Here is a 17,321-nt window from a genome sequence, read left to right as displayed (position 1 = left end):
GCAACACGATTAATATCTGTCAAGCGTGGTTCTCTCTCTCTCTTGCATTCTCTCCAGGGGGAGGATTGTATGGGGAGTGGAGGGCTTTGGTTTGGTTAAGGCAGAAAGTTCACTTGTGCCTCAGGAGCACAACTGTCAACCATGGTCTTCATACCAAGGTTTAGGTGATCTCTTAGATATGCTGGGCCGAGGGCTTTACAGATAAGGAATGAGAACTTGAACTTGACTCAGTATCCTATGGGAAGCCCATGAAGAGTGTGGAGAACAAGTCTGATGCATTCCTAGTAGCCGTTGTTGCTGAGCAGACACTGCAGTGTTCTGTACTAGTTGGAGATTCCTAAGGGCTGACGGCTTCCTATCTACCTATATTGCATTATCGTAGTGCAGCTCATGGGAGACAACGGTATGTATAACTGAGGCCAAGTCTTTGTCAGTTAGGATGGGATGGAGTCCCCTGCCAACTGGAAATGGGAGAAAGTGTTACTTGCGGCTGCTGTTGTGAGAGTAGTATCCAGGAGCACTCCTAAGCTTCAGACTGAATTGACCCGTTAGTCCTGTATACCCTGAACCAAAGGAAACTCCTCTTTTTATTTGAACTCTTCAGAATCCCTTTCTCTGCCCTCCAGCGTCATCTCTGACTTGGGTGGATTCAGCTTGCATCGAGAACCTCCTTAGCTACTCACTGGGGAAAACCTAATGTCCCACCCATAGAAAAATGGTCTCCAGAGCCAATCTGCAGCACAGGAGGAGAGGCAAGGCTGGGGACTGGTATGAGAGTGTGAAGAGTGGTAGAGCAGTTCTTTAAGGGATTAGTTTGATTGCAGAAAGAAGGGTGCAGCTGAAGGAGTTGGAGCCATATTGTCAAGAGACGACAAGGGTAGTTAGAGAAGAGGCGCCTGAAAGCCTCGGAGGCCGATTGACTGGAGATCACAAAAGGATTACAATGGTGTGCCTGGTAAATGGGGAATGGCCTGGAGGAGTGGTGGAGAAAGAGAGGCAGTGGCTGAGGTGGTGAGTCACTCCAGCGTTGCAGGTCACACAAATAGGTGAAAGAGAGGCCATGAGTGGGATATAAAGGGTGATCAGTGTGGTTACGGAGTGAATTCAAATTAAAGGAGGGGGAGACTGAGATAAGAGAGAAACGGGAGAGCCAGGCATCAAAGCCAGAGAAGGAAGGAAAGGAGCCAAGGCCCATGTATGTTAGGAGAGGGGAGAGATGAGTTGGATGGAGTGGACTTCAGAGAAGGAAAAAGTTGGTGGGAGGGAGGAGAAAGTATGGAAAAGACAAGGAGGATGTCAACATGAGGAGGATATACACCTCTCGGGGTGGGAGAAAAGCTCACCAAAGGATTGGGCAACCCCTGAAGCAGAGTCAGAGGGAGATAGTTGGGCTTCAGTGAGAAGGAAGAGGAAGCAGGGGGTGGATCACAAACTGAAATACGCTATTTGGAAATGGGGCACGAGTTCTGTATGGAGTGGGAGGGATGAGAAGAAGATTAGAAACCAGAGAGCAGAGGGATGGGAAGAAGATTAGCAGGGAGAGAGCCCCCGCGGGTGGCTGAAGGTAAGGAAGGGAGGGGGCATAGGAGGAGTGCTTGTGTGGAACGTGTGCTGCCAGAGGAGGGGATGGAGACAAGCATGGGTGAGCTGAGGCAATCAAGAGAGGTGCTATGGCTGCAGCGATAGGAGGAAAGAAGGCAGCAGGACTCGTGGGAGCAGAGTGGAGTGCGGTGGGGGGGAGTGGAACAGGACAGGGGAAGGGTAAAGTAAAGAAAGAACATGGACAGCATCTGGAAGCCGTGGTGAGAACGAAAAGGCAATGGTGCAGAGTGGAAGGGAATTTGTTTTTATTTTAGATTTGCCTGTCGTCCACTAGGGTATATGGACCTGACCCCAGGCAGTGCTTCCATTAACTTCGGTGAGCATTGAAGCAGGCCCTGACCCTTCTGGGCTTTCAGTGCTTAAGATATTGCCTCGCACTTAAACAATAACAACTCTGGATTTGTGTCCTCCAGGTTTGTGGTTGTTTTGGCGGGTGCTCGTATTCTCCTCACGATGAACACCAGGCATGGTGCAGTATTCATTCCTTTCAAGTTCCCATGTACCACTGTGCATTTGAAAGACTTGATAGTGTGAGACTGATTGTGTCAGAACTTTCTATTGCATGCATACTATCCTGTCAGCTGATTAGGATCGGGACACACCGCATTAATAATCCTGAATAATTTCTAAATGCCTGTCTTTGTTGAGCTTTTGGTTTTTTAAAGGTACCTATTTTACATAGTAGGAGGTTGTATAATCTCATGAACTTGATTTTGGGCAAAACATTTTTCTCTTTTCCCCTGCTAAGTAGTTGTGTTCAGGAATCATAAAGGCAATCAACAATAGACCCTGGGATCCTTTACTGTGACGGATGTATGCTGCCTGGTGGGAGCAGACCACAAAGTCTGCTGCTCAACCCAACAAGCAGGACCTTTGTAGCATTTGTTGCCTGGTCTGAAGAAGCAAAGGCTGTGGTTGGTGAATCTGTGTCCTGTTTAGTCTTAGCCCCCCAGCCCTTTTCCTATTTTGCATTGATGATTAATAGCTTGGAGTAGCTTCACTATCTCTCTTAGCATCTGGGAAACTTCAGTCATATCTGCTCTCCACTAAGTCTCTGTACCAGCTTTTCCAGTCTTGTCACATAATTTAACCTTCCTAGTTCTTTGATCATTCTGTAGTCTGCAGGATCTGTTCTGTCTCTGTCCCTGCCCCGTAGGTAGTCTAGCAAGACCCTTAGAGAAGCCATGGCTTCTTGCCCCTACTTATGCAACCCCTGCATTCTGTATGCCTTCTCACGATGTTAAGAGTGAAGGAAAGGCACTCTTACTTACCCTTCCCCCAAACTTTGGATTGGATAAAATATCACCTATCCCTGAGTCTGGTTTTTGCTTTGCAAAAGAGTAGCTCAACTGAGATTTTTGTAAAGCCATTCAGGTTTTTCTGGAAAGAGGACAAAATCCTAGCTGTTCATCTGTACTTTCCACAGAGTTTGGTCGCCCAGATGCAATGGACCCTGGTTCCAAACAGTGCCCGGCTTTGGTTGGGGAAACCCAACCGATTAGGTTAAGGCAAATCAAAACCCGGCCTCCTTTGCCAAATCTATTAAAAGTACAAGGTGAAAATGTTTTAACAGAACATCTTAAGAAGGCTAAGAAATAGATCTTTAAAATGAGCATCACTTTGGTATTCTCTGGCTGCGTGTGTTCTTCATGCTTAAATTACAGTAAGGATTCAGTAGAGCCAGTCTGAAATTCTTCAACTGATCAGTCCTGATTTTCCTGTATTTGCAGCAGGTCATTATAACTTGACCGGAGAGGCCAGAGATGATGGTCTTTCATTAGCAGAGGTGGATTTGCTTCCCTAATAGAATGTGTCTAATTTCTAAGATTCAAGAGAACTTTCCAGCTTTGCAAAGTATGTTTCATTGGGAGATCATGCTCTGCAAGGGCCCTGAAGTCAATGGCAAAGTTCTTATTCCTGTGACTGGGAAGTAGGATTGAATTTCAGGGCAGTGGAGGTCTTTTCACAGTGGTTTAGTAGAGCATGGTGCATTCAACTGAACTTAATTCCAAACTAAACACACAATCTGCTTGGTCGGCTCTGTTTGGAACTAGAAGAAAAGAATGTTGAACGTAGCTCTTTGAGCAAGCAGGAGACTACCACTGGACAAGCTTTCAAGATTCATGCAAGAGACGGCCCCAAATCAAGTCATCTTGCACTTAGCTGCAAGGGGAGCAGGTTTGGGACTACTGTCAGGGGAAAAAACTATGTGAGTTTTATGCAAACAAAAAACGTTGACTGTCCTTGGCATCCATGAATTAGATTCTGATCTTCATTCCTCTGGTGTAAATCCAGATAAACTTCATTGTAGCCAGTGCAATTACCCTAGATTTATGCCGCTGTAATTAACTTGAACAAAAGTCAGTGGGATATGTCCAGGTTTACACTTGTGTGACCTGCGACCAGAATCTGGCTCTAAAAATTGCCGTTCTGTAGCACATTTATGTTAGAGCTGCAGGTTGGATGGCAGCCTGAAACAGGTTGTCGTGAAAGCCGCTTAACCAAAACACAATCGCAGCCAGAAAATAGCAGGCATGGGAGAGTGCACTGACTAGATCAGCTGGGCTTTGTGGCGCTGGAGCAGGGTTTGCCAACCTCTCTGAAATGCTGGCATTTGGCAACTGCCAAGTATTTGCTCTACTATATTTAGGGTTGAAACATATCAATTTCTAACGTTTAAAGCGTGTGTTTGAAATTGGTGCTCGTGGAAAGTGCCAGATTTGCAGCCGTGGGGAGTGAAGTCCTCTATCTGTTTAGAGAATGCATACAGCATAAGCATTAACAGGGCAAGCTGCCAGAGCCGTAGCTGGGAAATGTGCCTTAAACCTGACCTGGACTGTCGGTTCAGGCTTGGGGTATGTCAAACACTGCAGTCCGAGGTGGGATTGCATCTTGGGTAGGCCTGCACTAGCTTTCCTGTACCAGCATGGCTAACGACAGCAGTGAGGCTGTGGCAGCATGAGCTGTAAGAGCACGCTGGGAACCCTGGGTATGTATTTGTGTTGCTAGGATTGCAGTGGAGAAATTCCCCATTGGAATGCTCAGGTGTAAGAGAGGCCCCAGCAAGCCTCTCCCACCATCCCCACCTGGAACACCCAGAACTGGGAAGTACAAGCGGGGGAAGAAGCAAGTGCGCCTAGCACTGCTACGGGCAACGAATGGGGCATGTCTGGATGGGACCATGGCCCTCTGCCAGCTTGTGGCTGCAGGGAAGCGAAAGGGGAACAAGTGCAGTGACACCTTCCTAACAAGTGTAACGAGAAATGCTGCGTGTACCCCACCCTGCCTCCAAAGAATCCCAGAGGCAAAGGGCCTGGCCAAGGTGCAGGGTGTGCGCTTTCCCCCACAGCATCTCACAGCCTTCACAGCCACCGTTCAGTCTTTACTGGGCAAAAATCACCCAAAGTGACTGGCAACAACAAAAGCAGTCAAAATACTGACTTGAAGTAGATGGAGGATCACCATTACTGGTGATGGGTGGTGAACAAGGCACAGGGTATGGACTGTGCTGCAACATGGGGCACACACAGAAAGAGCAGGCTAGGCAGGGTACAGGGACCAGGCTTAAAAAATAAATTGGGCTCTAGTATTAAAACATAAGGTTATAATGGAGGTTTCCTGGGAGCAGCTGTTGTGCATCCGTGGAAGTGCTTGGGGAGAGAGAGAGAGAGAGTTGGTGAGCAAAGATGGATGAGGATAACTGGGGGTAGCTGAGGTGAATTGTATGTATTCATAAGCTTGATGAAAGGAAAAATAAAGTGTCAAGGGGGCAATGGGATAGATTGCTTGATGATTACCTGTTCTGTTCATTTCCTCTGGGACACCTGGCATTGGCCGCTGTCAGAAGACAGGATACTGGGTGAGATGAACCTTTGGTCTGACCCAGTTCTTATGTGGACTTAGAGGGAGGAGTTTTCAAAATTCCACTGGATTTAGGAAATGGTGCCTGGCATAACAGAAACAAACACGGAGCAGGCAGTGGTTGCAGGCTGTTTTTATTAGGATACCAAAAACCAATCAAATGGTAAATTTAAGGGATAAAACTACTAGACAGTCCAGTACTCCAGATGGACCATTGTGTTGTGCTGAGCTGAGATCAGAGACCGACTCCTGACTCTCAGGCCAAGGTAGTGCCTTGAGCAGCTTCCTGGTGGAAGAGACTGTTCTGTCATTCTCAAGTGTCTACCCTGCCCCACGCCACCAAAGCACAGAGTAATATTAATATGTTCCTAATGGACTTGCGTCTAGCATTACTTGCCTGGTGGAAGGGTCCTGTGGGCAGTGATGAGCTGCCAAAATCTTAACAACCGGTTCCCTCCTCTCCTCACGAGGGGGTCATGGCCCACCCCCGCCCCCCGGGATTCTTGCCCCATCCAACCCCCCACGTTCCTTGATGCCGCCCCGGGACCCCTGCCCCATCCACCCCCCTTCCCTGTCCCCTGACTGCCCCCAGAACCGGGCAGGAGGGTCTCATGGGCCACCGTAGTGGGTGCCCACCCCGCCCCAAGAGCTAGAGGGACCTGCCGGGGGGTGAGGTGGGGAGTCCCAGCGGTGCTTACCTGGGACAGCTCCCAGGAAACATCTGGCAGGTCCCTCTGGCTCCTAGGGGCGGGGAAGCGTAGCTGGGGGGAAGTAGGAGGAGCGGCCGCTCCCCCCACTGATCATATCAAAAGTGGCGCCTTAGGCGCCGACTCCATGGGTGCTCCGGGGCTGGAGCACCCAGAGGGAAAATTTGGTGGGTGCAGAGCCCCCACCGGCAGCTCCCCGCCCCACACCCAGCCCCAGCTCACCTCCGCTCTGCCCCCTCCCCTGAACGCGCCGCTCCGCTCTGCTTGTCCGCCCCCCCTGGCTTCCCACGAATCGGCTGTTGGCGCGGGAAGCCCGGGGGGGAGGGAGGGGCTGAGAAGCGAGCGGCGGCTTTGCGCTCAGGCCCGCGGAGGCGAGCTGGGGCAGAGAGCAGTTCCCTTGCACCCCCTCCACTCCCCCCGGGTTACCTGCTGCTGCGCGGGCAGCCCTCCTCGCGCCCCCCCCACCGCCCTAGCTCACCTCTGCTCCGCCTCCCTGGGCCTGAGCGCGATGCTGCTGCCTGCTTCTCAGGGGGGCGGAGAAGCAGAGCGGGGCGGCGCGTTCAGGGGAGGAGGCAGAGCGGAGGTGAGCTGGGGCCGGGCACGGGGTGGGGAGCTGCCGGTGGGGGCTCTGCACCCACCAAATTCCCCATGGGTGCTCCAGCCCCGGAGCACCCACGGAGTCGGCGCTTAAGGCATCACTTTTGGCCGGTTGTTAAATTTAGAAGCCCTTTTAGAACTGGTTGTCCGGGACAACCGGTTCTAAAAGGGCTTCTAAATTTAACAACCAGTTCCAGCGAACTGGTGCGAACCAGCTCCAGCTCACCACTGCCTGCTGGGGGAGAAAAGAGGAATCTCAGAGTACCTCCCTCGTCTAGCATAGGAAAAGTTGCATGCATATTTTGTTTGGCATCATGAGGCGCTTCCGAGCAGAATGGGAGGGTCTGCATTTTGTTTGAATTGTGGTGCAGAAATGGAGAACTGTGCCACAGGGGTATGCCCCAGAATCCCATTCATAGAGGCATTCTGCGTGCTCCCATGGGTTTGGGTTTGTTGAGGAGGAGAAGAAGCAGGGCCCGTGAATCTCCTGCTGTGTGGATCCACCAGCCTTTGCTGTGAAGCCGGGAGACAGGAGCTGTGAGGGCTACAGCAGAAGCCTTCATGCCTGTCGTAGAAACTTCAGGGGCTCTATTCTGCTCCTGCACAGCCTGGTTGGGACCTTCGCCTTCCCAGTGCTGCAGAAGCCCTCTGCATTGTACTCTGCCGCTCATGTTTGCTATCCGTACGTGTGTACAATTTAAACTTAAGGGCCTGATCCAAAGCCCAGTGAAGTGAATGGAAAGATTTCCATTCACTTCAGTGGGTTGTGGCTCAGACCCTAAGGCCCTAATTCAGCAAAGCACTTAAGCATGTGCTTAAATGCTTCGCTGAAAAGGAATGATTTGCTGCATCTGGGCCTAAAACAGTAAAGGTATTAAATGCTACAATAGCAGTAGTACTGGCAGGATGCGATTTTAAAATCCCAAGAATCCAGTATAAAGATATACTCTGTCCTCAGTACGTAGGGTGTATAAAACCCACGCTACATCAGACCATCGGGGGAGCTTTGCTGCTCTTTCCACTGTTGCATCATACTGGTCTCTTTTATTGCGCATCGTAAACTGTTACAGCTTTTGACAGTTTGCAATTTAGTCTGCTTAACAAAACAAAACAACAACAAAAAAACCATTCGGGAAAACGACTGTATAATGGAGTCTCTCATCCTAGTCTTTAAGCCTTTACGTCTGAACTAAAATATCAGGTTTTAAACATCTGCTTCGTTCTCATGGTGCCTGCTAGCTGTAGTTAAGAGCCTGTTAACAGTCCCGTTATAAATCCCTACTTCTAGGAGTTTATAATTCAGCAATAAAAATTTGCTGTAGGCCAAAATTCAGCGTACAAGTTCTCTGCCCTGGAACAACCGTGATTACCCCTCCCCTCCTTTAATTGATACATATAAATATATACCAACACAATCCAGGCAGTAGATTTTTATAATCCCCTTTTGGTATTTAAAAATATTAAATGGATGAGTTATTAATGTTTCAATACTGACTACTGTGTAGGGCCAGTAACTTCATGAAAAGTATCTGGATTACCACAGCTCCAGATGACACAGTCCTGTGACACACAAGTTGTTTCACAGGTCTGCTGGCAAGCTCTAGAACAGTGGTTCCCAAACTTTAACAACCTGTGAACCCCTTTCACTAAAATGTCAAGTCTTGTGAACCCCATCCTAAAAATGAATATTTCCAGGGATTTTCTCCTTTACCTGAGTATAAATTGTAAAAGCAGTGATCTTGGAAATATCAAATTTGTTTTTATGATATACTTATTACACACTATTTATTATTAATTATTGTTTATCATGACAGTATTTTTATTACATTATGAAAACAGCAACACTCTTCCAAGATCTCACTTTCATAGCTGGTATCACTTTGAATAAGCCTGTTATATGACAAGGCTCCTAGGTTTCATCAAGGAGTATCAGATGTGAAACAGTATGCAGGGATTTAAGAATCCAACTCAGAGTTCTTTCTACACAAGCATTCAGATCTTGAGCAGTCCAGGCAAACAACACACATTACAACAAAGCTTAAACTTCTTCTTCATAATAATTTTAAAAACAATGCTAGCTGCCTATTTAATTTTAAAAAAGCAAAAAATATCCACCTCCCTTTCCATTTCTTACAAGGAGTCTTGAAGTTTAAATCTCCCCAGTGTGATAGATATGCTTGCTTTGATCTGCTTAGCTCTTGGAAGTCCAGGGGCTCTGGGCTGCTGGCCCCATGCTGCCCGGGGTTCCTAGGGACAGTTCTGTCCAACATTCAGGAATTTTTTCCTGAGAACCCCCTGTAACATTTCACGAACCCCAGTTTGGGAACCACTGCTCTAGAAGAGATCGCTCTCTTTTAAGAAAGCATCTAAAAATGGATGCACAATAAACTGACTTTTTTCAGTTGAGTAAAAATGCATCTCAGAAATGGACCAAGGTCTGAATCTGGAAAGTTTGCGTGGATGTGCTAGGCTGCGTGTCAAAGCCAGTGCAGGTAGAAGCTGCATGTGAGTGCAAATTTAAGAGCTAGGTGGTATCCTTTGCACTGAACCATCCTTTACGCACGGTTTTACAGAGTAAAAATGGGTTGGGTATAAAGGGAGAATGGGCATGTCTGAGGAGACATGAGTTCATACATGCAATCTTCAGCATGCAAATAATGGCATAAACTCTTAGCATTCAATCCTGCAAAAAACTGAAGACTGTGAACCATCCCAATGGGGAGGAAGTACCACACTTTAGAGTTGGTCGAAATTTTCCCAACAGAGCACTTTTCCATCTGAAAATGCTGATTCAATTAAATTAAATTGATACATTTGCTGTATTGTGTCGATTCTGGTGAAATTTTGTGTAGAAATGACGCGTTTTGACCTTATTCAAACGTTTTGTTTTGACTTTTTTAGTTCAAAACCACTTTTATTTTTATTTTATGGTATTATTCATAATATCAGGGAAAACACCCTGTATTTTATCAAAACAAAACGTTTCAATTAACCCAAAGCAAAATTTTCACAAACTTTTAATTTAGTGGGAAATTCTGATTGGGGGGGGCAGTCATTTCCTTCCCATTTGGAACTAAGGCAAATTACCACATTGCAGAATTTCCTACAAAACAAAATAGCCGGTTTCTGCACAGCTCTATTTTATGGGGCTGCTCTCTGTAAATATGGTGTTCGGCACTATGGACAGCTGTGTTTGCAGAATCAGGACCCAGGAGTCTTTTGCAACCAGCCTACTAAGCAGGAGTGACTTGACAACCAAACATTAGCATCCTCATCAATACAGAATTGGGTTCCCTTCTGCTTTTTTATCTTGCACTTAATTTAGACAAACAGCACTCTACACAAGTGTTGTGCAAGTCTATCTTGCGTATTTATACACTAGACTATAAATGTGGGTTCGGTAGATCTGATTGATTATTAACTAAGCTATTGTGAATTGAAATGAGCCAGCACAGAGAAACAATTGCAGTCAGCAAGGTCTCTTCCCAAAGGGACAACACTTGACTACTAATTCAAAATAAGATAACATAAGTGAAAAAGGAAACAGAAAATGCCCCAGCCTAAGGCATCATTCTAGTTCTGTAATCCTGAAAATGGAGCCCAGCTTCCCCAAATGCTTTCTGCTATCTCTGTTTTCCAAACATCTGAGCATCTGTGCAGGAGGAGAGAGATGCTAGACAGAAGTTAACCCCTCGCTTACCTTAAACAAGAAATTGCTCCTGCAGCTGTTTCATGTAGACAACCAATCAGTTTCTCAGTTGGTATAAGTCAGTGTAGAGTTATTGAAGACACGGACACCAATTTACACCTTAATTTTCCATTTGCCATTATTTTTTTATTAATCCTAACCACATACTCTGAACAATAATTCTCAACATATTATTTGCTATTGATACACATGTGGTTTCTCTTCAATGTCAGGACAAATTTGGAATTCTTCTTCTACCTGCTTAGCATGGCATATGTATTAAAGACACTCAACAGCTGGTTCTGGTGGGAGAACTTGTGGATACCTGCCAATTGCACATGGGCAGATCTTGAAGACCATGATGGCATTGTCTTTCCAAAGCCATATCAATTATATGCCACAATACCATACGCTTTTGTGATGCTGATGGTCCGATTCTTGATAGAAAGGTAAGAAACTTTTATGTAATTTTACTTTGTTTCCTCCCCTTAGCTCCAAGCATATTAGCAAACTAAAATGTGTTTAGTTCTGTATGTGAATTCTTTCAGAAAGAAGGGTTTAGCCAAAGGTGACACTAGAAAGGTATAATACAGGTAACATAGCAGGTGATAAAGGTAGCAGAAGTTTATAGGAATTTTGCCATTATTAAGGTCATGTGACTCTCCACCACCTGCAGTTTCACAGTTTGAATCCTGAAGCTCAGTTTACAAAAGTGGAAAGTGATTGCTCCTGAAGGTATATTTAGAGGCTGGAGTTTGAGAAGAGACCATAATATCCTCCCCCCTAGATGAAACCAACCCATAAAATATTCTGGTGCCCTTTACTTACCTCACACTGGTCCAATTCCTCCTTCCTCTCCCTGAGCCTTCAGATCAGGTGTGTAGGATTGAGATATCCCATGTGTGCAAAATGTAGCAAACCTTCATGTTCTGGTGGGAAAGTTCTGGTGCAAAGTTCTGCAGGAGCATTTCATGCAGTTATAGCAAAGGTGACTTTGTTTTTTAAATCTGACACTGAACTTTGAACTGTTGCTGCAGTTGTGATCTTACAGGACAGATTACGGTTGACCCCGTGAGGTTGAGGCATGAGCATGTGAAGCTTTGCAGTCCCCCCCCCCTTTTTTTTTTACTTTGTTCTTTTTGTTTAAAAAAAATGCTATCAGTATGGTTTTTATAACTATTTCAGGGTAGAGTGGGGCTATTTGGAAAGTCGTAAATTGGACAAACTTAAGACAAAACCAGATAAAATCACTTGTGTTCAAGATCAAAAATCGTTTGAATTATATGTTTATAACAATTCAGAGTCTTATTCTCCCAAGCAAAGGCTTGCCCAATCGTGCCTTGCTTCATTGCCGTTTTGAAACTGCTCATCTGCTCAATTAGCCATCCAGCTGGCCAGCAGTGTATCTGCTTTTGAACGTGGAAGGCGCTGACCACTGTTCTGATAATAAGAACTCACTTTAAGCAGGACACCAGCAGGGGTGAGAGGGCTTATTCCAAAGAGACCTACCTAACTCTGTCAGCCATGCCGGCAGCACATTCTGCAGCTGTGGGAGGTGGAGCAGAAAACAGCTGCTTCTGCCCTCCATTGCTGTGGGAGATGCTGTGCCATTTGTCAGTCAAACCAGACACCTCACAGAGAACGTCAGTTCGCTGATGGTGACCCTCCTAATAAGCAAGGTGCCTTATTGACTGGAAGGTGCTGAGACAGCCTTGGAAAGGAATAGCTCCCCATCCTCCCTCTGACCTGGGTAAGCAGTACTCCCCAACCGCTCGCCCTCCTCCTCAGACTCGTGTGAGGAGAGCTCCCCTTTCTATTTAGGCTGCCTTGCCTATTGCATAACATCCCCCCTCTAGCAGCCCAGCCTGCCTCTGAAAAATGTAGGGGTGGAAGAGCAAAGAACTTTTCTTTGCAATGTACAGCATTTCAGGACCATATTTATTAAAAAAACATCCATCGAGCAGTTGTGCAAGCGGTAAGGTGCTGTTTTCTGCTGAACCAGGCTTCTACTGTATGGATACCATTGTTTTTTCTTAAGGCGGCTCTGCTGAAGATGCTCATGAATGTTCTACATCTCCTATGACAGATGAACCAGGTTTCAGATTTAATTCCTTAGCATCCTCGAGGGCCAGCTGAATGCCATTAACCATTGTGCATTTTGAGAGATCTTTTCTGTTGTGTCTTTTTCAGATATATTGCCATACCTCTAGCAAAAGCTTTAGGTATAAAGAATGTAACACGAGTGAAGCCGCAGCCAAATGCTATTTTAGAGAATTATTTCCGAAAATGCACAAAACATCCATCCCAAGTAAGGATTCTAATTCTTTTAAGGTGCTTTGGGGGATGGAAAATCCCAACTCTTAATGTTTCAATCAGCTATCCACAGTGACATCATGCATCCAAGGGATGGATTCCAGCTGATCGGCTCATGATGTAATTCACTTGGATTTGTTTTAGTACCTGCTGGCAGGGTATACAGCATCCAAAATATAAAACAAAATGTAATGGTGTAATTTCTTGGCATGTTGTTCTAGGTCAGATTGTTAATGTTACTTCTGGTGAAAATCAATAATCCATCTCTAACTCCACTTGGAGAAAGCAGCAATGGACAGCTGTCGGTTAAAAACAATATTATGCTATACTTTAAAGGAATAAAATTGAAACAATAGGCTGGAAGCCATCTGATTGACTCTTCTGTGTTTAGTCATAGGCTGCATGTGGGATAAAAATACCTCTGATCGTGTGTGGTTGGTTTTGAAACCAAAACAAGAGCAATTAAAATAAGACTCCAGCATTTTGCAAACGCAGAAAATGAATCGGTCTGTTCGTGGGAGGGACGTACCGCAGCATGGATATTGTCTGAAAACACTCACCTTCTTAACATGGCCAGTGGATATATACTTCCCATACCTAAGAGAAAGGCGTAAGGGCTAGAACCACAAACTGAACTGGATCTTCAAGGTTCTGTTCCTGGCTCTACCACTGGCTTATTTTCTCTTTAGCCTGGTATGGCCAAAGAGGGGCATGCTAATGGCATCAGACCTAAATTGCACATGCAAACGCCTCTACCTTGGGCAAGTAGCTAGACTTCTTCTCTTCTTCACTTCCCCCTCTGTACAACAAAGGTGATAATTACCCATCTACCAGTATAGGAATGTCATGAGGATTAATCTTTGAAGATAAGTGCCAAGTTTTAATTATTTTATCTCCGTGCAACAGATGTGGAAACTGAGGCAGAGAGAGAGTGTCATACAGCAACTTTTTGCAGCTGGGAATAGAATCCAGATCTCCTTTGATTCCCAGGCCTGTGACTAAACCACAAGACCATCCTCCCTCACTTTATACAATATAATAACCAGTTGTCATTTGCTAAAGCCACTTTGTGGCTTCCAGAGTGTCAATGAGTAAGTTACATGGCATTGTACCAAATCCTCCCCGCTCAAATTTCTCATTCATAGCAGTAAATGCTGCAGTGATGAAAAACAAATGTTAACTTCCTGAATCCTCTGAGGCAAACAGAAAGACAATTGTTCTTCTTCTAGGCCTGTAAATCTCACATCTGCTTCATTTACATGCATGAGACCTAAGGAGCTTGCATCATAAAACTGCACAATATGTCCATGGCGAGGGGCGAATCAGTGTCCTTTTTTACAGAGAATAGCTGACAGATAACATGTCAATGATGAATGTTCAGGAATTAGATCCAAAAGCTATCAGGCAAACTGTAAATAGATCACATTAATGGTTTGTGTTTTAAAAAATTGACTGACCTGCCTATTTCAGGACATTGTTCTTTAAAATACAAAGTCGGTGGAGCTGATACCTGATGTAGATGTTACTTTTTGCCACTGACACGCTTCTTTCCTTTTACAGTCTGAGATGCAAGGCCTGGCCAAAAAGTGTAACTGGACAGTTCATTTGGTGGAAAAGTGGTTTAGGAGACGGCGAAACCTTGAGCTCCCAACGATGCTTCGGAAATTCCAGGAAGCTTGGTAGGAAGAGAAAACTACCTGTTTTGATTATTGTGAGCCTGCATATTTCAAAAGTGGCTACTAATTTTAGGTGCCCAACTTGAGTTCCCCTTAAGTGGGCTCCCTTACTGTAGCTGTGTAGAGCTTTTTGGCCTCAAAGGTATGACAAGCAGAGCCCCTCTAATCGCAAGTCACTTTTGACAACTTTGTAGCTTTTGGGATCCCTTTTAACATTCCCATTTTACAGATGGGGACACTGAGGCATAGGAAAGTGAAGGGACTTAGCCAAGACCCCACTGCAGGAAATTGGTAGAGCAGATAAAATCACCATGGTCCTTTTCATTTGCCTGGTGCCAGGGATTCGCTAGCCCACATTGTTTGGAATAGCCCAATTATTTTTGCTGTCATGGCAGTTAATGAAAGAACCATCATAAGGATTAACATTATAATGAGTGCTATGTAAAGTCCAAATCCTGCCTCCCATGTTCCACTAAATGGAGTGGGTTTCCAGGCAGGATTTAGGGAGACTTTTGAATCTTAAAAATAATGATATGGTAGAATATTGCATCTTTGTTACATTTCAGTAGTGATTTATTTTTGTAAAAAAATTCCCAATTCTGTAGGTCCTATGTTTCACAGTGGATGGGATGAAAACTTGTATGGTTGTGACAACACTAAATTCTGGACTCCTCTCACTTAGATAAATCTTACCAATGTGCTATTTAATATGTATATGCATGTATTTTCACATGCATTCAGTGCCATTTAATATCAGTTCACTTAATATATAATATTTTTATTATTGAATCTTTACTGAAATGTTTAGCAAATAGTATGTACCAGAACACGAAAAAATAATAATTAAAAAAAATGAAGTTTTCTCTTTCTTATCAGGGTTTCTTTAGGTTTGCAAGCAAATGGGTGTCCTCTGTTCATCTGTCTCCAGTTTGATGAGCTGATATTTTACTTCAGCAGTTACTCTTCTTTCTTGAAGCAGCTTAGAATTTGTCCTGGCATCTCACTGAAGTCTTCTCTTTTATTCTTCATTGTGCTTGATATTTGTTCATAAGATGCAGCTACAGCACTTGCTGTCAATGGAATCTTGCAGAGAATAGGAACAAACTTTTGTTTGCAAAAAGTGTGGGCTGAAAGAGAATGTCTTGTTAGTCCTTGTTCAAATATGTATTTGTGCTGCTATCTTGAAAGCCATTTTGGGGTTTTGGGGTCCTATCAGGGAGCAGAAACAGCAGCATGTGACTTAAGTGACACAGCATGAATACTGGTTACTCATGGAGAACAGCTTGTGAACATAAACTGAAATATGTTCACATAAATCAGACATTAATAAATCATTTTGAATGACAAAAATGTTCATCAACAACAAAACCTGTGTGCACATAATGCCAAGACAGACAAAGTATTTAAGAGAGATTTTCAAAAGCAGCTAAGGTCTTGTCTACACTTTTACTAGCATAATTAAAGTGACCAAAACTCCTAGTGTGGATGCACATATACTAGTGTAAAGTGCTCATAGCAGTATAGTTTCTACTGGTTTGGGGGAACCAAAATAATCTGTGCCTTTGTTGGGCACCTTTATGTCTATATAACTGCATCCATATCAGGGCTTTTACTGAAATAACAATTTTGGCAAAATGAATAATTATGCTGGCAAAACTTTACTAGTATAGATAAGTCTAAGTGATATAGGAGTATAAATCCCATTGTCTTTCATTAGAACCTGTGAGTGAGTTTTGCTTTGGGTTCTGGGATATGTTCAAATTACAAATTCACAGCAAAACACAGTTGAGTGTAAACTGAGGCCCCAGTCCTGCAAAGACTTACACATGGGCTTTCCCACGGAAGTCAATGGGACTGCTCACATGCATAAATCTTTGCAGGATTAGAGTCTAAGAGGTCAATCCCGCAAGATGCTGAACGCTCTGGCCTTGATCCAGGAAAGCATTTAAACACATGCTTAACTTTAAGCACAGGAATAGGCCCGTTGAATTCAACAGGACTATTCACATACTTAAAGTTAAGCACTTGCTTCACAGAATTCGGTATCAGCACCTTACATCATCAGGCCTGCAATGGGCTGAAAACTGGGGGGTGGGGGGGAACTGCATGAACCCCTGCAAACGGCATATGCTGGCTAAGATGTTGATCCGCTCATTGGCTCCACCTGTGACACTGGCTTTGAGGCAGGGCAGTGCAAGACAAGGTGTGGCTGCCTTTCTTCATACATGCTCTCCTAGGTTACAGCTCTCTCATCTTGTCTCAGGTGCTAATTTACATGAATATAAAGTCATCTTCTCTGTATCAGTCTATGGATTAGTTCTAGTGTAGGCAGCTTCCTTATCAGGGCTCTATCTTGTCTCATCTTCTGCAGCATGTCAAATCTGCTTGGTCATTCTGCAGCTCTGTTTCTTAACAGCATTATGAAACACTGTTAATTAAGAAAACGTTCTCACCAGATTTGGGTCTCATGTCTGTCTCTACTCCCACTCTTGACACGTGAAATCAAGCAACATTTTCATGTTGGTTGGAGCCCTCCTTGGCCAGCAATAGTTGCTTTGAGATAAGCTGGGGGTTGAGTCAGACCAATCCCTGCAGAAAAGGAAATTAGCGTAATGTATTGCATTTCCATCATCTTAAGAAATAGGCATGGAATGCCCCCCTCTCCCCCCACCCAATCCTTCGCCCTTCCCAAATTCAGGACCGTTACCTCCTACTCAGACTCCTGAGCTATTACTACAGTGCTGGGCTGGCTAGAATTTACAACATCTCTTTACGAGATCTGTAAGGAACAATATGGTTTCAGTTCACTTGTAAGCTTTGTTTGGAGATTTCAGTTCATGTTTTGCCTGGTTTGGATAAAAGCTGTTTAACAAACAC

The 17,321-nt window shown here is 44.7% G+C and overlaps 1 protein-coding gene across 1 annotated transcript in view; it reads left to right on the top strand.

The window, feature by feature from the left end:
• CERS3 (ceramide synthase 3) overlaps positions 1-17,321 on the top strand; it is a 74,669-nt gene that overhangs the window by 20,548 nt on the left and 36,800 nt on the right. The window contains exons 5-7 of the mRNA XM_048866799.2: positions 10,689-10,904; positions 12,646-12,763; positions 14,329-14,447. Coding sequence (XP_048722756.1) covers positions 10,723-10,904; positions 12,646-12,763; positions 14,329-14,447 — 419 coding nt within the window. The 5' untranslated portion in view covers positions 10,689-10,722. The remainder of the gene's footprint in view (positions 1-10,688; positions 10,905-12,645; positions 12,764-14,328; positions 14,448-17,321) is intronic.

The sequence above is a fragment of the Caretta caretta genome, chromosome 10 (assembly GCF_965140235.1).
Source record: "Caretta caretta isolate rCarCar2 chromosome 10, rCarCar1.hap1, whole genome shotgun sequence".
NCBI lineage: Eukaryota > Metazoa > Chordata > Testudines > Cheloniidae > Caretta > Caretta caretta.
This window is presented reverse-complemented; position numbering and strand designations above follow the sequence as displayed.